Raw genomic sequence first — 24,312 nt, forward strand, 5'->3', positions numbered from 1 at the left:
GATACAAATGTAGTGATCCGAAGGGGCACGTGTACCCGAATGTTTATAGCAGCAATGTCCACAATAGCCAAACTATGGAAAAAACCTAGATGTCCATCAACAGATGAATGGATAAAGAAGATATGGTCTGTGTGTGTGTATATATATATATTTATAAATACATACAATGGAATACTACACAGCCATCAAAAGAAATGAAATCTTGCCATTTGCAACGACATGGATGGAACTAGAGGGTATTATGCTTAGCAAAATAAATCAATCAGAGAAAGATAATTATCATATGATCTCCCTGATATGAGGAAGTTGGAGGCAATGTGGAGAGTTTGGGGGGTAGGAAAAGAATAAATGAAACAAGATGGGATCGGGAGGGAGACAAACCATAAGAGACTCTTAATCTCACAAAACAAACTGAGGGTTGCCAAGGGGAGGGGGTAGGGAGAGGTTGGTGGGGTTATGGACACTGGGGAAGGTATGTGCTGTGAAGTATGTAAACCTGGCGACTCATAGACCTGTACCCCTGGGGCTAATAATACATTATATGTTAATTTAAAAAATTAAAATAAAAATAATTTGTTTTAAAAATTGTGTGGTAGGCTAAATAACAGTCTACAGAGATATCCACATCCTAACCCCTGGAACCTATCAACATTATTTTATATAGCAAACGGACTTTGCAGGAGTGATTAAAACTCTTTTTTTTTTTAATAGTTTTTTTAAATTTTATTTATTTGACAGAGAGAAACTAGGCAGAGAGGCAGACAGAGAGAGAGGAGGAAGCAGGCTCCCTGCGGAGCAGAGAGCCCGATGCGGGGCTCGATCCCCGGACCCTGGGATCATGACCCGAGCCGAAGGCAGAGGCTTTAACCCACTGAGCCACCCAGGCGCCCCGTGATTAAGACTCTTGAGAGAGAAAGATTATCTTGAATTATCTGGGTGGATCCTCCATGTCCCTGAACAAGAGGAAGATTTGGCTACAAGTTACTGGAGGTGATGGGGCATTGGAAGCAGAGACTGTAGTGGTGCATTTTTGTTTTTTTTCTAACAAACAGAAGAACAAATTCTTTATTTGAAAACAATTCAGAATCAACTGAATATCTTTTCTAAAACTTAGAGAGGTTTTTTTTAAGGGGATTCTCTCCCAGAAAAAAAAAAGAAAATTATGTCATTCTCTAATATGAATACAATTTTTCTCTTACTTGCTTTCTTGCATATCTATTCACACTTCTCTATGCTAATATCATAGTATTATTAAAAAACAAATGTGCTGTCACAACACTTAGGCTTCAGGGCAATCAGTGGGCAATCCTCTCTTACTGGGATCAATTAAAAAGTTTCAGTAAAAAAGTCGGTACTCTAGAAAACGTTTGTGCCAGCTTTCCTCACTTCCATGCAAAGCTTGAAGTTCTCCCAACTTCTTGCTTCCTTTAGCCATCAATAACCGCTCCTTCTTAACCTGCCACCCCAATTCCACTGCCACTGAGCAAAGACCAACAGGCTTGTAAGCACTGAGCAGAAATATAAAATGCTTTTCTCATTTCTGTTTTGCCAAAACTCAACTAAAATAAAATAGAATTCTATATACTTATACAGCTATGTATCTCCCTCTAGTTGCTGGCCAGAGCCAAATATCACTGGGTTTATGTGTGCTTTCTTGGTCCAGCCCACCAAGAGACTACCAGTTTGTGACTGTAAGCAGTGGCACATTTTGAAGATGGCAGGAGCCACAAGCCAAAGAATACAGTGACAGCTGAAAAGGCAGAGAAACAGACTTCCCTGAGGGCCTCCACAAGAAAGGAGCCCTGCTGATACTTTCGTGGCAGTGAGAATGATTGCAGAGTGCTGACCTCCAGAACTGTAAGAGAGTAAACTTACGTTGTCTTAAGCTACTAAATTTGTGGTGATTTGTTACAACAGCAATAGGATGCGAATACACTATGTTAAAGGGAAAAAACTGGAAAAATTCTCAATTCCTGCTTCTTGTACTCTGGAAGTCTGAAAAGTAAATACAGAAAGATGTGCTAACATGTTCATATGGGGTCTAATCAAGAAGCCTAATGGTCTCAGGAACAATAAGCAATTCTCTGACATTTTGGAGTAAGCTAGAAATAATCTCTATATAGAGAAAGATCCTGAAAGAAGGCCCAAGGAACAGGTCAAAAGAGAAGTGGCAAAAAGTTCATTATGGGAAGTTATGTAAGAGCAAATTTAAACCATATTTAATAACAACATTGAGCTTTTCAGAATTTTTGCTCAAAAATAATTGGCTAAGGGTACAGAGATTACTTAAAAATAATAAGAAATAATTCATTATTTTAACCCCTCTCCAAAGTCTATCTATAGACTTACGTATTCAACTTGTCCCCTTTGACTGGCATAAACCTAGAAGACTAGAAGAACATAAAGGAGACATAATGAAAGCTAGTGGTTTTACTATTCTCACAGCCATACCAGAAACTCAGATCAGCTCTAAGAGCAAGTTAGTATACTCTAAGTACTTCTCATTTCTCAAGGATTCTTTAGGGTAGAGAAGAACCATATATAATCAGACTATTTTGGCCCAGAATAGGCTTTTGGGGCATATTAAGACAACCTGCATCTCTGACCTAGATGCTAACTAGCTATTAGTCTTAACTGGTACATATGAGCTAAAGGCACAAATGTAACTGTTACCTCACACTAAGTGTCTCATGTCAGATTTATGAATGACCTGCCAAATTGTTCAAGTTTCTGAATGCTATACAGTACGGAGCTTGCTGCTGCTGCTGCTGCTTTTTTAAGACTTTATTTATTTATTTTTAAAGTAATCCTTACACCCAATATGGGGCTTGAACTCATGGCCCCAAGATCAAGAGTTGCATGCTCTCCTGTTTAAGCCAGTCAGGTACCCCGGAGCTTGCTGCCTTTTTTTTTTTTTTTTTTTTTTTTTTAGATTTTCTTTGACAGAGAGAGAGACAGTGAGAGAGGAAACACAAGCAGGAGGAACAGGAGAGGGAGAAGCAGGCTCCCCACTGAGCAGGAAGCCCAATGTGGGGCTTGATCCCAGGACCCTGGGATCACGACCCAGGCCAAAGGCAGACTTTTAAAGACTGAGCCACCCAGGCACCACCCAGAGCTTGCTTCTTATTTGACAAATTCTGGAGCAAAATGAGAGAAAAATTCTTCAATACTTGTTTTATTTATTTGAGAGAGAGAGAGAGAGAGCATGTAAGCAGGAGGAGGGGCAGAGGGAGAGAGATAAGCAGACTCCCTGGTGACACAGGCCTCCATCCCTGGACCCCAAGATCATGATTGGAGCTGACATCAAGAGCCACATGCTCAATCAGCTGAGCCAACCAGCTACGCCCAAAATACTTTTTTTTTTTTAAGATTTATCTGACACACAGAGAGAGATATATATATAGAGAGAGATCACAAGTAGGCAGAGAGGCAGGCAGAGAGAGAGGGGGAAGCAGGCTCCCCACTGAGCAGAGAACCAAGTAAGGGTTGATCCCAGGACCCTGAGATCATGACCTGAGCCACCCAGGTGTCCCTTAAGTAACTTTTCTGTAGTGCTTTTATAGTTCACCAAATATTGTCACCTATTGCATAGACATCTTACATGGAGAAGAATGCAGGAATAAGGCATGCACACACACACAAAAAGGCTTAATCACTCACCAAATGGGGCCTTTTTTCTATAAGAGCTATATACCCTGGACTGAATCATGGTTTCCCTGCTTGTACCTGTGTGTCAAAGACATTATTCAGCAAAATTCCATACTGATGAGAGAGGCAATCAGAAAGCCAACGACAATCATGGATAACCTAAAGAATCAGAAGACAGAGTAATTAGAACCTGGTTGCTAATCTTACTATCGGGGAAATCAGCTTACACACTCACCTTCAAAATTCTCTTGTCTTCTAATACCATCTGAAGTCCATTGTTGAAAGCACGACTTCCCAGAAGGAAAATATCAAATAAGTAAACTCGGCTATTTGTGGCCACCTGCAATAGATCATCCAGACACATGTATTATAGGGTAAAAAGGAACTAAGGAAGGGGGTCTGCAGTCAAGAAAGATATGTGATAAAATATTTCACACCCTCACTTTTAAAGAAAACAACAGGCATTCAGTGATACTCAGGGAAAACAAGTTCAATTTTATCTTAAGTAAAGCGAAGAAACTACGATTTGCGATTTTGAAAGAGAGAGAAAGAGCATGAGCAGGAGGAGAGGGCGAAGGAGAGAGAGAATCTCAAGCAGACTCCATGCCAACTACAAAGCCTGACACAGGGCTCAATCCCACAACCCCAAGATCATGACCTGAGCTGAAATCAAGAGTCAAACATTTAATCAATTGAGCTACCCATATGCCCCTCACTGTGATTTTTCAAAAGGGCAGAAAGAGACAAGCTGGTGGACTTAGTCTTTTGCTTTTTACACTCCCCAATTTAATGTTTTATAGCTTACCCATGGCATCTTAATACTCCAAGGACTGTAGGTTTAAGAGGAATGAAGAGCATTTTGTTGTTGGCAACACAACATGCTATTTCTCTGAGTCTCGTGATATGCATGGTTACTTTAGGTGTTACATAATATTATTCAGAAGAGAAGATCCTTGCTCTCTGGCAGTTTTTGTTTGTTTGTTTGTTTGTTTATCCAAAAGAGAAAAAGAGAGCGTGAACACGGGGAAAGGGAGAAGCAGACTCCCCTGTGGAGCAGGGAGCCCGACTCGAGGCTCAATCCCAGGACCCTGGGATCATGACATGAGCCGAAGGCAGTCGCTAACCTACTGAGACACCCAGGAACCTCTCTCTAGCAGTTTTATATAGGCAACAAATAAACTGGCACAAATGGTAGGATGTGAGACACCATTTTTTAGTTCAATTTTATACAATCATAAGGATTTTAGACTGTTTCTGATCATAAAATTCACCAAGGTAGTATTATAGCTGAATCATCTACTGAGTCAGGGAATAAAGGCAAAGGGAGATCCTAACAGGTCTAGAGAGCCAGCGACAGGGCAGCATTGTCGGGAGCCAGTACAGGAGGCCTACTATAAGAGCTGTAAGGGACTGAATATGATTGGCTGTTCATTTAGGTCCACTCACGCAGGAGGTGCATGAGCACTGCGGTGATTGGCTAGGCGGGCTAAGGTGCCGGTGTATATATGCTTGAATGTACTTGTAGAGGGGCGGGCCCGCTGGGAGCCAGGCCGCGCCGCACCGCGCCGGCCGGCCTGAGGGGGCCGCAGCCTGGACCATGGCGGCGGCGCAGTTCCGGTTAGGCAGCGGCAGCGGTGGCGGGCGTGGCGGGCGCCGAGGGGCGGAGCGCGGCCCTGGAGGTGGCGGCGGCGCCCCAGCGGGGCGGCGGGAGCTGCGTGCTGTGCTGCGCCAGAGGGGGAAGAAGATAAAAAGAAGCCATTAAAGATGTTTGCCTCCACGCGTGTCTCCGTGTCGTTCTTGCTGGCGAGAGCGACCCAGCATGATGTCATCTTTGTCATTTCAGGATCAAATGTTGATATAGCTGCAACTGCCAGACCTGACACCCGTTCTCAGAACTTTCGTGTTGTTTGCAAGAACAGGACACCTAAAACAGTCACTCCTTGTTCTTTTTAATAGACACATTAGAAAATTTGAAAAAATAATTCTCTACTAGACTGAAAACTCTGTGAGACGAGAGATTATGCCAGATTCACCACTGTACATGCATCACCTAGAGCAGAACCAAACCCATGGATGGCTCAGACATATCTTCAGTGAGCTAATGCATGCCATACAATGCTCCCTTCCATTTTTCATATGCAAACCATGTTTATGACTCTGATAGTATGCATTCCAATCTATATCCTGCTTTCTCCCACTCATAACTTTGCAAAAAAATCTTTTTTCTACGTTGCACTAGTCATCAATTTTTGACAGCTGCATAAGATCTATCAAATCTACAGTAATGTCTCCTACTGCTAACCTACTTAAATTGTTTCTGATTTTTCACCAGAAAATGATGCTAAGATCACTAGGTTCTCACATATTCTTTTTCATATTTTGAATTATTTAGGGTAGACTCCTTTATGTACCCCTGAGAAGTGGGCAGACTGCCAATCCTAACAAAATACATTCTCTCAATAGGTGGAGGTAGGTCCTGACTCAAAGAATAGAAGACATTGGTTGGGAATTCAGCCTGCCTTCTTTGGCCTTCTTTAAAAACTGATGCTGCTGTTGGGTGCCTGGGTGGCTCACTGATTGGGCAACTACCTTCGACTCAGGTCATGATCCTGGAGTCCCGGAATCAAGTTCTGCATCAGGCTCCCAACTCCACAGGGAGTCTGCTTCTCCCTCTGACCTTCTCCCCTCTCATGCTCTCTCTTTCTCTCTCTCTCAAATAAATAAATAAAATCTTTTAAAAAATTCTTTTAGGGGTGCCTGGGTGGCTCAGTGGGTTAAAGCCTCTGCCTTCAGCTCAGGTCATGATCCCAGGGTCCTGGGATTGAGCCCCACATCGGGCACTCCGCTCAGTGGGAAGCCTGCTTCCCTTTTTCTCTCTCTGCCTGCTTCTCTGCCTACTTGTGATCTTCGTCTGTCAAATAAATAAATAAAATCTTTTTAAAAAATTCTTTTAAAAACTAATGCTGCCGAGTTTGAGCCGAAGGTGGCTGTCCAACCTACAGCTATTTGAGGCTCACTACAAACTTTTGACACAGTGGGGACCTTCACGTGACATCTCCCAAGCCTAGGAAAATGAAAATGATGTGGAAGAATCCTGGTGTGGAATGCTACCAACCAGAAGGAAAGATAAATATCTTGCACATAGTGGGGTGTAGGTGGCTCAGTGGATTAAGCCTCTACCTTTAGCTCAGGTCATGATCCCAGGGTCCTAGTATTCAGCTGCACATCGGGTTCTTTGCTCAGCAGGGAGGCTGTTTCTCCCTCTGCTTCTGCCTGCTGCTCCCCCTGCTTGTGCCTTCTCTCTCTCTCTCTCTCACTCGCTCTGTCAAATGAATAATTAAAATGTTTTTTTTTTAAACTTCATATATTAAGATTTTAATTTAGGGGTGCTGGGCAGTCACTAGAGCGTGCAACTCTTGATCTCGGGGTAGTGAGTTCAAGCCCCACACTGGGTATAGAGTTTACTTAGACAAATTAAATTAAAGATTTTATTTTTAAGTAAACTCTACATCCAACATGGGACTTGAACCATGAACTTGAACTCCACTGTCTGAGCTAGCTGGCTGCCCCTGAAATTCTTCATATTTCTAAGGTGGAAGAAAAGAGCTGGGAAAGAAGACCTCAAGCAGAGCCTGTGACACAGCAGTGATAAATATAAAAGTGAACCCATGAAGAGGCAAAAGCTCTTTCCTTTTGAAAGGAATAAACTCAATACTAGAAAAATGAAAAAAAATCCAAACAGGTTATAGGATAGTGATATTGAGGTGACATAAAGAAGACAATTAAAATCAATTTGCCAGTGAATCTACAATTATTTCAAAATAAAAAGTTGAAAATATCTTTGACCTGAAGCCAACATAGTTTCCCATGACGACACACATTAGCGCCTTCTGCTGCCACACTCAGGACACTCTGCTTCTTGATGTGGAGCATCTGGTGAGAAAAAGGAAGAAGATCTCCAGAAAATAAATGTTGCGATTATGACATCATGGATGGCTCAAGTAAAAGGCTAGCAATCAACAGAGTGGATAGTATGCTTTAAACTTACAAAACTTGACTAATCCAAAACACAAGTAAGTCAGCTTCTCTTTTTCACACACAAACACGCACACACACCCCCCACATTGAATATTTCTAATTTTTTTTTGTTTGTTTTTTAAAGATTTTATTTATTTGACAGAGATCACAAGTAGGCAGAGAGGGGGAAGCAGGCTCCCCGCTGAGCAGAGAGCCCGATGAGGGGCTCAATACCAGGACCCTGAGATCATGACCTGAACCGAAGGCAGAGGCTTAGGCCACTGAGCCATCCAGGTGCCCCTGAATATTTCTAATTTCTTTTCAGTTTTTGTAAAGTTATAACACAACTGGAAAATAAATCATGCATATCCTAAATGCTGATAAGAGTTGAAAACTCAGATACCCTGTGTTACCACTAATGCTACAACAAAAGATTTCTATCTTTATGACCAGGTTCCTCATGCAAGCAATAGTGCCCTAACACAGAGCAATTTACTGTACCTGAAAGGAACTCATGTAGTGGCTGAGTCTCACAGTATATACTGTTTAGAATGAGAGAAATAAGAACTCAACAGGTCCCTTAAAGTCTTAGACTCATTAAGTTACTCAAAACTGATATAGTGCTATTCCAGGAACACATGCTGACCCTTTATTTATAATCTTATCCTATTTCAAAACATACAATTCTAAAACCTTAACCCATAATCTGTCAAAATATCTACACAATACAAGATTCTCTCCATCTTACAGGTAGGTAAATAACTCAAGAAAGAAGGGCATGATAACTTTCACTAGCACAATATCTTCCTTTAGTGAGCAGAGAGGGTTTCTACATTGAGTATTTTCCATCGATGATGAAAAAAGGGGACTGAATTTGTTCCACCCTCAACCAACAGCAAGAAGGCTGTGGAACTGGGAATAAAACCTGCATTTCTTTGTTGACAAGAATTTCCAACTACCTCTTCAAATTTTCAGTTCCTTATCTCATTTTTTGTTGTTATCATTGGACCTTTTCAAGAATCTGTTGATATATAAAGAATTCTTCCAACACAATTAAAAAATGGACAAAGGGAGCACCTGGGTGGCTTACCTGATCAAGTAAGATGTTCAAGTAAGATGCACTCTTGATCTCACCTTAGGTCTTGATCTCAGGGTCATGAGTTCAAGCCTCATGTTGTGGGGGGTGGGGTAGGCAAAGGAGGAGCACCTGCCTGGCTCAGTTGGTAAAGCATGTGACTCTTTTTTTTTTTTTTTTAAAGATTTTATTTACTTATTTGACACTCAGAGATCACAAGTAGACAGAGAGGCAGGCAGAGAGAGAGGAGAAAGCAGGCTCCCCGCTGAGCAGAGAGCACGATGTGGGGCTTGATCCCAGGACCCTGGGATCATGTCCTGAGCCGAAGGCAGAGGCTTTAACCCACTGAGCCACTCAGGCGCCCCACCATGTGACTCTTTATCTCAGGGTTGTGAGTTTAAGGCCCACAGTGGGAGTAAAGCCTACTCAAAAATGGACAAAGGAATAGATATTTCTCCAAAGAAGATATATAAACATCCAAAAACACATGAAAAATGCTCAATATTATTAGCCATCAGGGAAATGTAAATCAAAACCACAATGAGATATCACTTCACACTACGAACATGGCTATAATTAAAATGACAGATGACAACAGTGTTAGAATATGGAGAAATCGGAATCCTCATATCTTGCTGGTGGGGATGTAAAATGGAGTAGCAGCTTTGGAAAACAATGGCCAATCCTCAAAATATGAAACATAGAGTTATTATATGACCTAGCAATTGAACTTCTAAGTATCTATCCCAGAGAAATGAAAACACATGTGCTAACAAAAACTTGTACATGAATGTTCACAGCAGCATTATTCATAAAAGCCCAAAATAGGAAGAACCCAAAAGGTGAAAGGATAAATGAATTATGGTATATCCAGGGGCACCTGGGTGGCTCAGTGGGTTAAAGCCTCTGCCTTTGGCTCAGGTCATGATCCCAGGGTCCTGGGATCAAGCCCCACATCGAGCTCTCTGCTCTGCAGGGAGCCTGCTTCCACCTCTCTCTCTGCCTACTTGTGATCTCTGTCTGTCAAATAAATTTTTTAAAATCTTTTTATAAAAAGGAAAGAAAAATGATTGTGATGTATGTACAATTCTGTGAATTTGCTAAAATCCAGTGAACGGTACATTTTAAATTGGTGAATTTAATGTTATATGGACTACATCTCACTTAAGTGATTAGAGAAAAAAGAATCAGTGGAAAGCTAACTCTCCCTTAAAGAAATGCACCTGTGCATACACAAGCATTAAACTTGTATCTGCAGGAAGCTTAATGACTCCCATGAAGTCCATCTGTGAACTGTATGCTAAGCTGAAGAGTTACTGTCACATCGAAATTCATCAATGACTATAGAGAAATTGCCTAAACAGAGCATGTAGAATGGACTTCTAAAAATTTAAGTAAAAAAATTTCTGACTCTCCTCTAAAACTGCCAATGGCTTTCCAACCTACCCAGGTTAAACTCAAACTCCTTAAAATGTCCAAAAAACCCTACCTGATCTGTCTCCTGACCATTTCCATTTCCTATCATTCTTCACTGTAGTCCTGCCTCCCTACTGTCCTCCATACAAGTTAAGTGTGCTTCAGCCTCAGGGCCTTTGCACTTGCTATTCACGCTTTTCAAAATTTCCTTAGCTGAATATCTATATGGTTAGCTCTATTACTTCATTCCGATGGCTATTCCAATGTTACTTCTTCACAGAGGTTTTCTCTGTCCACCCTACATAAAATAGGAACTCCTTGTTACTTTACTTTTCAAACCACAATTTATTTTTCTTCGTAGCACTTATCATCAGTTGATAGACAACTGTTTGTTTATTTTCTTGCAATAAAATGTAAACCCCTTCAGGTGCCTGGCTGGCTCAGTCAGAAGAGCATGCAATTCATACCCCACAATGGGTGCAGTGAATACTTAAATAAATAAATAAACAGGAAAAAAAGTGTTTACATTGGTGGTTAGGACTTCCTGGGTGGCTCAGTGGGTTAAGCCTTTGCCTTTGGCTCAGGTCACGATCTCAGGGTCCTGGGATTGAGCCCCACATTGGGCTCTCTGCTCCGTAGGGAGCCTGCTTCCCCTTCTCTCTGCCTGCCTCTCTGCCTTCTTGTGATTTCTTTCTCTGTCAAATAAGTAAACAAAATCTTTAAAAAAAAGAACTTTGCCTTTACTATTATTTTATCCTAGACTTCAGAACAATACCTAACGTTTATCAGGTCCTCAGATATTTTATTGGGAATTTATTAGGGAAAGCATCAATGGTCTTATAATAAGAGAAAAATTTATGAGATATAAACATGATACCCATATGCAGACAATACTTGGAATGATCAAGGACAATACTTACTGCAGCACCAAACTTCTGCTGGAACTGATCAATGACTGTGTATGTTACCTCCTCTTCCTCTGCAGGAGAATGATGGTAATAGACACATTTGTCTTCTTTGGCAATAGAATAGCCTTCCCACTCATTTTAGCCATCCTCATAAATTTCTCCACTATTGCAACTCAAAGGTCTAATGTTATTTCACTATCACCTGTGTCAGCCCAATACACAGTGAACACTCCAGCATCCTGTTTCTCAAATGAGAATGAATAAAAGCCCTACAATGATAATCTTATGAATTAAACTATTTAATCATTTCCTGTGAAAATCCAATAATGTTTCCCTCCTCATAGACTTGTGTCTTAAATATTTCAAGACATTTACTTTTCAAAGGATGTTCATAATAAAAAGTTATAGTTTAAAATAAATCAGTCCAGGGTGCCTGGGTGGCTCACCTGGTTAAGCTTCTGCCTTCAGCTCAGGTCATGATCCTGGGGTCCTGGGATTGAGTCCCAAATCAACTCCCTCCTCAGCCAGGAGCCCTGCTTTTCCCTCTCCCCTTGCCTGCTACTCCCCCTGCTTATGCTCTCTCTCTCTCTGCCAAATAAATAAATAAAACCTTAAAATAAATAAGTAAATAAATAAATCCTGGAGATGGGCCATAGTCCACATTTTTGGAATTCTCTGGGTCCTTAATTATGGTTTTAAATCATGTAATTTAAAAGATTAGAGGTATAGCATAACATATAGTTTCTCTTCATCTCCAACCTCTAAAACTTAGGTGTGGCATAGGACACAGTCCACATACCTCTTTTTCTCTACCTATACTCACTCTCCTAGTAATCTCATCTAGTCTCAAGCCTGTAAAACTCTATCAGCTAACTCTTACTTTTGTTTCTCCATCTCAGACCTTTCTCCTCCTCTCTAGGCTGACATTCAAACTTCAGAGGACCTGAAGTCTTAATCATCTTCCCAAAACGTGTTCCCATGCCAGCTGAATTGCACTCCATACTTCAGGATACTCACACCCAAACCCCTGAAATCACCATGATTCTCCTCTTTTTTTTTTTTTTAAGATTTTGTTTATTTATTTGACAGACAGAAATCACAAGTAGGCAGAGAGGCAGGAAGAGAGAGGGGGGGATGCAGGCTCCACGCTGAGCAGAGAGCCTGATGTGGGTAATCAATCCCAAGACTCTGGGATCATGACCTAAGCCGAAGGCAGAGGCTTTAACCCACTGAGCCACCCAGGTGCCCCGATTCTCCTCTTTCACATGCACCTCTAATACACCAGTAGACTGGGCTGGCTACACCCCAACATATGTTCAGAAGTCCACCACTTTTTACCAACTGTACTGCTACCACTATGGTCCAAGCCACCATGTCAGCTCACCTTAAAATTATTTCAATAGCCTAATAGGTATTCATGCTTTTACCTTTCTCCTTCTCTCAGTATCCATACAGTATCTAGACTAACTTTGTTAAAACAGAAGTCAGTTAATGTTACCCTTCTGCTCAAAACTATCCAATAGGAAGTAGAAGGATTTTTTAAAATACCATTGATAACAGTATAAAATATGAAATACTTAGGGATAAACACAGCAAAATATGTTTAAGACTTATACACCAAGGGGCGCCTGGGTGGCTCAGTGGGTTAAGCCGCTGCCTTCAGCTCAGGTCATGATCTCAGAGTCCTGGGATCGAGTCCCGCGTCGGGCTCTCTGCTCAGCGGAGAGCCTGCTTCCCTCTCTCTCTCTCTGCCTGCCTCTCCATTCTACTTGTGGTTTCTCTCTGTCAAATAAATAAATAAAATCTTTAAAAAAAAAAAAAAAGACTTATACACCAAGAACTGCAAAACACTGTTGAGAAATTAAAGATCTTGGGGCGCCTGGGTGGCTCAGTTGGTTGGGTGGCTGCCTTCGGCTTGGGTCATGGTCCTGGCATCCTGGGATCAAGTCCCCCATTGGGCTCCTTGCTCAGCAGGAAGCCTGCTTCTCCCTCTGCCTCTGCCTGCCACTCCGTCTGCCTGTGCTCACTCTCTCTGACAAATAAATAAAATCTTAAAAAAAAAAAATAAAAGAAATTAAAGATCTCATAGAGGGAAATACTGCATTAACAGATTAGAATACTCAATATTGTTAAGATGCCAACGTTCCCCAAACCAATCAATCGATTCATTGCAATCCCAGTAAAAATACAAGTGGGTTTTTTTTTTTTCAGAAATTGGCAACCTGATTCCAAAATTCATAGGGAAATGCAAAGAAAAAAGAATAACCAAAACAACACTGAAAAAGAACAAAGTTGGAGAACTAACACTACCAGATTTTAAAGTCTATCATTAATCAACAGTAAGCAAAAACAGTCTAAAAAAACCCAAAAGAAACAGTAAACAGTCTAGTATTGAACATCTACAATGACCTCCATGAAATGCCTATGTCATTTCCTCTGCAACTACCTCTTCTCTTTGCTCCATTTACACTGATTACACTGATCTAGCTGTTCCTTCAAGATCCGGGCATGTTCCTATCTCAGGGCCTTTATATTAATTCTTTTATCTGCCTAAAGAACATTTCCCCCACATATCCACACAGCTCAAGCCCTCATCTCCTATAGGCTTTGGCTCAAATGTCACCATTTTTGTGAGGCCTGTCCTGAACACCCTAACATTGTAAAACCACCCTCTTCACACACTTCTCTTCTATTTTTTTCCCCTTAGCATTTGGTGCTAGCATGCTGTATGTGATACTCCTTTATCTTATTTAGTGTCTATTTCTTGCACTGGAGCTCAGTGAGGGCAGAGACTGCACATATAGAACCTTAACTCAGAGTTATGCCAACTCCAAAGAGCTGTGGACCACAATAGAGACCCTAGACAAGTCAGAGCCCCAGTGCTCACCTGATGGGTTGAACTTGAGGTCACTCAGCAGAGAGGTGGTTGGTGGCTCAGAGGCAGGAGAAAGAGACTCACATATGTTCAGGTCTTCACCTTTATCCATCCTGGTTCTTTCTGTATTTAGACTATGCTTACAAAAAACAACACTCAGATTAAATTGTTCTTTGTTGCTGATGCTCACACTTACAAACTACTTACAAAAGTACAACACTCAGATGAAATTGTTCTTTGTTGCTGATGCTTACAAAAAACAACACTCAGATGAAATTGTTCTTTGTTGCTGATGCTCACACAGATTTTGCCACACATCAATGGTAAAGAAGCTAGACCTCCATTTCATAGAGGACCCACTCATCCACTGCTTTTTTTTTTTTTTAAGATTTTATTTATTTATTTGACAGACAGAAATCACAAGTAGGCAGAGAAGCAGGCAGAGAGAGAGAGAGGAGAAAGCAGGCTCCCCGCTGAGCAGAGAGCCTGATGCGGGGCTCGATCCCAGGACCCTGGGATCATGACCTGAGCCGAAGGCAGAGGCTTTAACCCACTGAGCCACCCAGGCAACCCTCATCCACTGCTTTTACACTGATTTGAAGATATCATCTAAAGATGGAAGAAAATATCCATCTATTTCTTCTACCTTCTATTACCTCAGACCATTTGAGAAATTGCATAGCTAATGAATTAGAGGTAAGCCTTTCTACCCTAATGTATGCATTTGAGTAAAATCATAATTAAGAAAATTATTCAAATTATTCCACCATACCTGACAGAAGATGCCTTTTCTCTCATCGCACCTTGTTCCACTTCATCCAGCAGTTCCACTGCAAAATAACCAAATGCCTTCCAACAAGAGTTTCCAATCTGAATGCAGTTAACCACTCCCCTCTCTCCCTCTACCACAGTCTGACTAGGTACTACACACACTAACTTGAAATGAAATGTTAGTCCATAGAGGCCTTCACTAGCCAACAATAAATAGAGCAGAAGAGCCTATCCAGAGTACTGAAGATGCCTAATACTATGTTCCTACACAGCTTCTCAGGTCTTTCAGCAGGATTAGAAAGATTTCTACATGTTCCAAAGCACCTTGCAGCCAAGCAGATTCATTCTAGAGAGAGATTTTCTTTCCTATTCATTCCCACCATACTGCATTTCCTTTACACCATGCACTGTTTGGGGGTTTCCTCTCAGATCCTTCCCAGATGGGTCTCTTTCACTCACACAGGCTGGTGCGTTAACAGTTCTGTGACATGAGTTTTGCACAGTGGCAGCATGGTGGCCAATGACGTTTATCTGAGGCGCCATTATTGCAAATTGAAACAGTTCAGCGACATGAAAGGCAATAAAGTTAGACTAGAAATCCCCCCTAAATATGAAACATTCCACAGATTCTGAAGCCTAACAGGGCTGGGAATGGAGGACAATATTATCTATCATTAATTCTAAGATGTACATTTTAAACAGCTCTGAAATCAGATATGATTTACAATAAGTGCACATGACAGTTTACTTGCCAGTTACTTTTCCTTTCTTGTGATGTGAAAAGTAATAGTGTATTTTATAATTAATGGCATTTTAGACTGACTTAAAAATACTTAGGTAGTACTCAGAGAAGATCTATTCAGGGACCGTTATGTTTCAAAACATCTCTTTCCCCTGCACTATCAAGGTGTTGGGTCTGGGCAGAGAAAGTAAAAGTCACTAAAAATAAATTTTTAGTCAATTATTATTTGTCAATTATTATTCTTCATTTTATTTTTAATTTATTATTGTTTCAAGATTTTATTTAAAATTTTTTTATTTAAATTCCAGTTAGTATTATTCTTCATTTTAATAATTCTTATTCAAAGTGCTTTTCAGGGGACGCCTGGGTGGCTCAGTTGGTTGGACGACTGCCTTCGGCTCAGGTCATGATCCCGGAGTCCCGGGATCGAGTCCCGCATCAGGCTCCCAGCTCCATGCGGAGTCTGCTTCTCTCTCTGACCTTCTCCTTGCTCATGTTCTCTCTCACTCTCTCTCTCTCAAATAAATAAATAAAATCTTAGAAAAAAAAATTTAAAAAAAAAACAAAGTGCTTTTCAGGGAGAGTGAAAAAATTCTCAATCCATGACTAACTGAACCACAGGGCAAAGAAGGAGAAGGTTGTCCTTTGAACTAAAAATTATGAACAAAGGCCAAGTCTTGAGAATTTAGAAAGAGATGAAATCCATGTCTACAGTTCACCAGGCTCGTCAAACAGTTAGCCTTCTCTGAAGTTAGGGAGATGGTAGTAGTGATTCCTTTGCTTCTCTTTACAAACACACCCACAGCCTAGCTCTGATCCAGTGCAAAGGCTGATTTTAAAAAGCAATAAGAATTCCACTATGTGGGTGCCAGGTTGGCTTAGTTGGTACAACATGGGACTCTGGATCTCGGGGCTGTGAGTTCAAGCCCCAGGTCAGACGTGGAGATTACTTACTTACTTTTTTTTTTTTTTAAGGTTTTGTTTGCTTTATTATTTTTTTAAGATTTTATTTCTTTATTTGACAGAAAGAGATAGCTAGAGAGGGAACACAAGCAGGGGGAGTGGGAGGAAGAAGAAGGCTTCGCACTGAGCAGGGAGCCCATTGCAGGGCTAGATCCCAGGACCCTGGGTCATGACCAGAGCCGAAAGCAGACACTCAACAACTGAGCCACCCAGGTGCTTAAAATCTTTAAAAAAAAAAAAAAAAAAAAAAAAAAAAAAAAAAACCAAGTAGGAGTCCTACTACTACCACCCTCACAGCTACTATGAAAAGGTATTCAAAGCGGTGCCTAGATGGCTCAGTTGGTTGAATGGCTGCCTTCAGCTCAGGTCATGATCCTGGAGTCCCACCCCATGGGGCTCCCTGCTCAGCAAGGAGTCTGCGCTTCTCCCTCTGACCTTCCCCCCCTCATGCTTTCTCTCTCTCAAATAAATGAATAAAATCCTAAAAAAAAAAAAAAAGGTGTTCAAGGGACAAAGAGTGTTTACAGTAGCATACTGTGAGAAAGAACCCTTAGATAGCTGTCTGGAACTGTCTGCCTTGAAATAAGTCTGGATTGGCAGTCATTAGTTTGATGAGAGTTTCATCACTCTGTCAATTTTACTTCTCTCACAAAATAATCTTTCAAGTAGCAGTGGTTTCTGGTCTACAAGGGTCCTTTCCTTTCCTCATATCTGCCCTATTGGTTAAGAAATGAACAGCTGTATAAGGTCCCAGATCTCCCGCTCTCCCCACTCCTGCCCCCAACACTGACCTTTACTCCTCCTTGGAGGGCTTTCTGCCTTTGAGTTCTTGAAAGTAAGAACAGTTCTTGCTTCCCTTTTCTTTTAACCTATTTGGCTTGTCTGAAGCACACTGACCAGAAGAGCTTCCATATCTACTCTTTCTGGCAAACAGCTGGACCTACTTCTGCTAAGTGGCTTTTGCTGGCCAAAATGAAGAACAGAGCTGCATCTTGCAATTCCAAAATCCAAAAATCTCTGAGAACTAAAAATCGTCTGGACCTCTTTTGGCAACAAAACCCAACTGACATCTATTTATAGTCCTACTTTATTTCATTTAGAGTAATTATCCTCACATTTCCCTGTAGAAATGTGTTTTATTACAGTGTTTCCCAGACCTGTTTGAGATGTTCTATAATATAAAGAGTAGATACTGTGTTACATTTCCTAAAAATCTGGATTTCTGAATTCTGACATTTGGCCCCCAGGGTTCAGATAAGGGACTGCGAATGTACTATGACTCCATAGTGTTAAAATCAATTGCTAAGCAAGACCACTCCTTGCTGTTCAGATTCTTAACTGCCCACTGGCTGACTCTTTAGTAATGAGCACCAGCAGTTCTCACACAGTAAAACCAAGATGATTAAAATTCCCTACCACCATTCTGCTCATAGTACCCATCAAAAAGGTAAGATAAAGGTCAATTCTCAAATATCCAGTCTTAAGAGCTCCTAAGAGCAATATTAAAGGCAACAACAAAAATACAACATATTTGTGCAAATACTGGAATGAGGCAGAGGAGTGAGTTTATTACTACTACAAATCCCAATATGCACATTCAGGGAACATGCAGTTCTCACCGTTCAGAATCTCATGCCCAAAAAACATCTTCACTCCTGGAACACTTCGACCAGTCTCCACATTCTTCACTGTTATAGAAAATGATTCATTCACTTAATAAAAAATAATATTTCCCCCAAATTATAAGAAAATATGCATCTCAAAAGTGCCATATCTAGGGGTGTTGGGGTGGCTCAGTCGGTTAAGTGTCCGACTCTTGGTTTCTGCTCAGGTCATGATCCTAGGGTCCTGGGATCAAGCCCTGTGTTGGGCTCTGCACTCAGTACAGAGTCTGCTTGATGATTCTCTCTCTTTCTCTTTCCTCTAGCTCTTGCTCCATTTACTGACCCTCTCTCTCTAAAATAAAGAAATCGGGGCGCCTGGGTGGCTCAGTGGTTTAGGCCTCTGCCTTCAGCTCAGGTCATGATCTGAGGGTCCTGGGATCAAGCCCCACATTGGGCTCTCTGCTCAGCGGGGAGCCTGCTTCCCTCTCTCTCTGCCTGCCTCTCTGCCTACTTGTGATCTCTGTCTATCAAATAAATAAATAAATAAAATCTTAAAAAAAAATAAAGAAATCTTTTTTTAAGAAGTGCCATATCTGAGTTTTATAAAAATTACCAAATGATTTTCCCCGAGAAATGAAGAGTCAATAATAAATTACAAAGCTATAGCCTTGAAACAAGTAGGATAAAGAACAGAGGGAACCTGAGAATGGTCCAAGAGGAATTTAAAGGGCAGTAGTAGTATGTTGAACTTAAACTTCTCCCAAGACTATTCTAAGGCCCTGAGGCTCAGGACTGTTTATTTATTATATTTCTATTGATTTTTACCTCACCTAATTCCAGATAAAATTTTAAGGCAGCTGACTACTTCTAGAGTCCACACCCTGTTTTATGCCATGCTACATGCTCAAAAATACTGTCAAGGACAATAATCTAAATCCTGGTCCCAATATAGGGCTCTTCTGCAAGTAGATAAGAGAGTTAGGAGAAGTTTAGATGTCGTATCTACAATATAATGTCATTGCTCTAGGTATAAGTGCTCCCAGCGGCTGCATATTTCCATATTGATCAGCGATCCAAAATAATTTTCACCCTCACTGTTTCACTGAAAATATTCTTACTAAGGTCAAAAATCAGAGATACCTGGGTGGCTCAGTTGGTTAAGTGGCTGCCTTTGGCTCAGGTCATGATCCCATCATCCTGGGATCGAGTCCCACATCAGGCTCCTTGCTTGGCAGGGAGCCTGCTTCTCCCTCTGCCTCTGCCTGACATTCTGTCTGCCTGTGCTTACTCTCTCTCTCTCTGACAAATAAATAAATAAAATCTTTAATGAAAAATTACAACTGCCTATTTTTCTTTTCTTATTTCTTTTTAATGATTTTATTTATTTGTTTGACAGAGAGAGAGAGCGTGCGTGCGCGTGTACAAGCAGGGGGAGCAGCAGGCAGAGGGACAAATAGGCTCCACACTGAAGAGGGAACCCAATGTGGAACTTGATCCCAGGACCCTGAGATCATGACCTGAGCTAAAGGTAGATGCTTAACCAACTAAGCCACCCAGCACCCCCCCCCAACTGCCTATTATAAGTTATAGTCTTATCACCCTTGGCTCCCATGTATCATTTGACAGTACTGTTCTTTCCTTTCTTCTTTGGCTCATAGGATACTTCAAGTTTAGTTCTTTTCCTACTAATTTCCTAGAGCTACCAAACTGAGCACCGACTCAGAACTAGGCACCATGCTAATTATTTGCCTACATTTAATTCTCCAGTAACATAATGAGAGAGGCATTTCATTATCTCTGTTATGGAATAATCTGAGACTCAGAAAGGTTGAATAATTTGGCCAGGGTCACACTGCTAATTAAAGACAGAGTCAAGATTCAAACCCAGGTCTCGGGTATTTAATAGGCAACTCTGAACAATGTTATACTGTCTCCCTCATTTGCCCCTTCCCATCTCTTCAACTGTCTCCACCACCTCTAACATACTGACCTCCCCTATTTCTTTTCTTTCTTTTTTAATATAAGTAATCTCTACACCCAATGTGGGGCTCAAACTCATGACCCTGAGAAGAGTCACATGTTCTTTGGACTGAGCCAATCAGGATCCCCAACATCCAGATTATTTCTCTTAGCTCCACTCACATTTCCAACTAATACCAGACTTACTGTAAGATCCTCAAACTGAAATCATTATCTTCTCCCAGTAACCAACAAACTTCCTCTTCCCATTTCTATCAGTTAATAACAGTACTATATACCTATCTTCTTCTGAGTCATGATCTTCTGAGTCATAAATGTAGTGATGATTTTTCATTGCTATGTATTTATTTAAGATCATGTGTGTGGGGCTGGGGAGAGGCAGAGGGAGAGAGAAAGAATATTAAGCAGGCTCCACACTCAGTGTAAAACCCAACTCGGGGCTCAATCTTATGACCCTAAGGTCATGACTGGAGCCAAAATTAAAAGTTGGATGCTTAACTGACGGAACCACCCAGGCACACTTCTGTTGCTCTTTAATTATCTAATTGATTACTAGGTTACTTATCTTACCTCTTATGTATTCCTAAAGTCTGTCTTCTCTTTTTCCATTCCTTGCTGAGCCTTAGTTCTGACCTTAGTTTCCTTGACTGTCAAAATAGTTCTATCTCTGCTCTTTGCCTCTAGTTTCTCTCTATTTCAGTCCTTCCTTCACATTGCTGTCATAGTAAAAATACTCCCTGCTTTGTCCAAATAGTACATAAAATTAGTAAACAAGTGTAAAGAAATATGTTCAACTTCTTTAGGAATTTTTTTTTAAGCACACCAAGATGAAATATCACATTTTATCTATAAAACTAGCAAAAAATTTAGGAAAGATACACATCAGCATTAAAAACAACAACAACAACAATGTTAGGGGCATCTGGATGGCTCAATTGATTAAATATCTGCCCTCAGCTCAAGTCATGATCTCAGGGTCCTGGGATAGAGCTCCACCTCAGCTCTGCAGTGAGCATGGAGCCTGCTTAAGATTCTCTTTCCCTCTGCCCCTCCCCCACCCTCTCAACCTACTCACATGCACTTTCTCTTCCTAAAAAAAAGAAAAAAAATTAAAAACATAAAAAGTTTAGACATTAAATTGGCATTTCAAGTAACATGAGAAAATGCTTTTTATCATATTAAGCAAAATATATATATATGCATATATATATATATATACACCTAACTTATTATGTCAACTATATAAAATCTATGTAATTAAAGATCAGAAAGAAATATACCAAAATATTGCATTTAGACTGAATGCCTTGTTGAACAAACATGTGGCATGGCATATCTTGATTGTTCTCAACTCAATGCCTTTTATTCAGGCTAGCAATGTGGTGGTTCCTTGGACCGCCATGGCATCTCTTTAAGGGGACTGACTCAGCTGGGGGGAGTACCCTTCTACCCCTCTTTCCTCTTCCTCCTATCTGTAACTTCTACAAGCTGTCACATGATCTTGAAGTTTGAAGCCATGAAGATGATAGAGCAGAAAGATGGATAATCCTGGATCTCTGCCAGCTCTGGGGTGATTCACAGCAACCCTGGAAGGCCTTCCTTCTTTTATATGAGAATAAACTCCTATTTCCATTGGCCATGAGTCTGTTTCCAGCAGTTAAGCATTGTTCCTAACTAACACAGCATTAAAAATTTCAGGCAACGAGTCTGAAAATGTAGATGCCTCCCATTTAAAAATCTTTCAAATTGTGGGGTGTCTTCGTGGCTCAGTCAGTAGACCAAGCAACTCTTGATCTCATGGTCAAGGTCTCAACTAGGCCTAGAGACTACTTAATAAAAAATATTTCAAATTCCTCCTCATTGTTCTCAGAAGTATCCAAATGCTACAATATATTAAGGCCTTCTGATCAATCCCATACCTACTTCTCCAGCCTTAAGTCTCACCACACCTCCAGAAAGAAATTCACTTAGGTTTTCTGAATGAACCAAGTTTTCATGTCTCTACATTTTTCGTATATGTTGCTACTTCTACATAAAATTATGGTTCTCTTGAAGTGTCTTGGGGCGCCTGGGTGGCTCAGTCATTAAGCATCTGTCTGCCTTCTGCTTGGGTCATGATCCCAGGGTCCTGGGATTGAGCCCCACCTCAGGCTCCCTTCTCAGCAGGAAGCCTGCTTCTCCCTCTCCCTCTGCTGCTCCCCTGCTTGTTTCCCTCTATCACTGTATCCCTCTCTGTCAAATAAATAAATAATATCTTTAAACAAACAAACAAAAAAAGAAATGTAAATTCTTAGGCCCCACCCAGGCCTTTAGAATCAGAAACTCTTGGAAGGTGGCCCAGCAATCTGTGTTTTTACAAGTGCCCAGGTAATTCTGATACACAGATAAAGTTTGAGAACCAGTGGCTTAAAACACTTTCCACTCTTTTCCCATCCAGTTAAAACTTACCTTTGGGATGCCATCCCCACTATCGTAACCCTACCACTCCCAGATCTAAATTAACTGAAACTTTGTATTTTCATAGCATCTCACGCATCTATCAGAGAGGATATCAAACTGCCTTATACCTTTCTACTTGTTTATCTGTCTCTTTACCAGACTAAGTTTTTTTTTAAGGACAGGGACCATGTTATTCTTACCTATATCCCTGGTACCTATCACAGTGCCTGTGATACAAAACTACCAATAAATGATTACTGAATGAATTACTATTTCAAAAGTCTGATATAGTCCCATCCTGGTCCACAAAGGTCTATTTTAACTTATAATATGGCTTAACAATAACACTAATCTCTTAAATACCATTTATACATTTCAATTATAAACCTGCAATTTATGCCAGGTAAACAACTACCCTAGCAAGTCAATATTCTAGCTGAATAAAAACTATATATTGTATCTCAAAGGTGAACACATGTAGGAACTAGGAAGGTGGTACACCCAAGGAAGCATGGAAATTCTAAGCTCCTTCCCACAGACCTTAACTTATGCATCTCTTCCACCTGGCTGTTCCTGAGTTGTGGCCCTTATAATGAACAGAACTGAAGCTGGGAGGTATAGAGGCTACCTTGAGACCATGAGAATAATACATTATTCCTGAAGTGGCAAAAACCACAAGACACCTGTTCCCTCCTGGCATCTTTGAGCCACTGCCCTAGCAGCCTACCTGTGGACTTCCTTTTGCATGACAAAAATTAACACCTAGCTGTCTTTGTGAATTTTTCTGTTAAAGCCAAAAGTAATTCTATCCAGTAGAGCAGTTATTTTTAACTGCAATATGCATATAGTAAGAAATTTAAAAGAAGCACCCAATGAAAAACAATCTATACAATAAAAATTTCCACTATCATGTCAAAGTATAAAAATGGGGACAAGGGGTGCCTGGGTGGCTCAGTCGTTAAGCATCTGCCTTTGGCTCTGGTCATGATCTGGGGGCCCTGGAATCAAGTCCTGCAGAGGGAAACCTGCTTCTCTTTTCCCATTCCCCCTGCTTGCATTCCCTCTCTTGCTGTCTCTGTGTCGAATAAATAATCTTAAAAAAAAAAAAAAAAAAAGTGGGGACAAGCCTGTAGATGCAGCTATGTTTACCATTAGAGAAAATAGCATTCTAATCTCTTAACCCTTCCCTAGAATAGGAATGCCTCCCTCTCAGTTGCTAATGAAGCCCCCAGAGTCCTCACCCAAACTTAACTAATTTCTTAAAGGCAGAAGATAATGACAAATAAAATGAGACCTTTCTTCAGGACAACAATCTTGTTAGGATCCACATGCTGGAGAACTCCCTCAAATACGCCAGAAACCAAAGTGAGTTTCACCCTTCTCCACAAAATCTGATTGAGGAAATGGTAGTCACTGCTAGGATCCATGCTATTCGATTCCAAAAGCAGTCTTCAGATATCTTCTTTAATTATACAAACACTTGAAAATAAAAGAGATCTAGGATTTAAAAAATATTTTAGGGGAATGAGGTTCTTTTCCCTTTCCCCATACTTGGAAGGGACAAGAAAAAGAAAAATATGAAAGTAATTCAGTTTTGCACATCTTTTTAGATCAATTATGAGAAAAGGACTATTCCAAGCATCATCTCTATTTTATACATGGGAAACAAAGCTGTAAAACTTCAGGCACTGTAGGTTTGACTTCTTTGTCGACAGAATGGGGCAATACTACCATGCATACCTTAGTTAAATGGAACAAGCAGAACATTTTAGAGGCTTTTAAATAGCACATACATGTATCTTTTTATCACCAACCAAAAGAAGAAGAAGAAAGAAAGAAGGAAAGAAAAGAAAGAAATTCTGAAAGAACAAATG

At 40.7% G+C, this 24,312-nt stretch overlaps 1 protein-coding gene across 4 annotated transcripts in view; it reads right to left on the minus strand.

Moving 5' to 3' along the window:
* Positions 1-24,312, minus strand: part of EXD1 (exonuclease 3'-5' domain containing 1) — a 34,553-nt gene that overhangs the window by 9,340 nt on the left and 901 nt on the right. For 2 of the 4 annotated variants that reach the window (XM_059181200.1, XM_059181198.1), the window contains exons 2-9: positions 23,733-23,917; positions 18,035-18,103; positions 14,712-14,769; positions 13,952-14,073; positions 11,077-11,135; positions 7,495-7,581; positions 3,884-3,988; positions 3,727-3,807 (exon numbers count right to left, since the gene is read on the minus strand). In XM_059181200.1, coding sequence (XP_059037183.1) covers positions 3,727-3,807; positions 3,884-3,988; positions 7,495-7,581; positions 11,077-11,135; positions 13,952-14,073; positions 14,712-14,769; positions 18,035-18,103; positions 23,733-23,865 — 714 coding nt within the window. In that variant the 5' untranslated portion in view covers positions 23,866-23,917. Of the gene's footprint in view, positions 1-3,726; positions 3,808-3,883; positions 3,989-7,494; positions 7,582-11,076; positions 11,136-13,951; positions 14,074-14,711; positions 14,770-18,034; positions 18,104-23,732; positions 23,918-24,312 lie in introns of those variants that run through there. The other 2 variants (XM_059181201.1, XM_059181202.1) reach the window with 2 other exon arrangements.

This window comes from Mustela lutreola, chromosome 7 (genome assembly GCF_030435805.1).
Source record: "Mustela lutreola isolate mMusLut2 chromosome 7, mMusLut2.pri, whole genome shotgun sequence".
NCBI lineage: Eukaryota > Metazoa > Chordata > Mammalia > Carnivora > Mustelidae > Mustela > Mustela lutreola.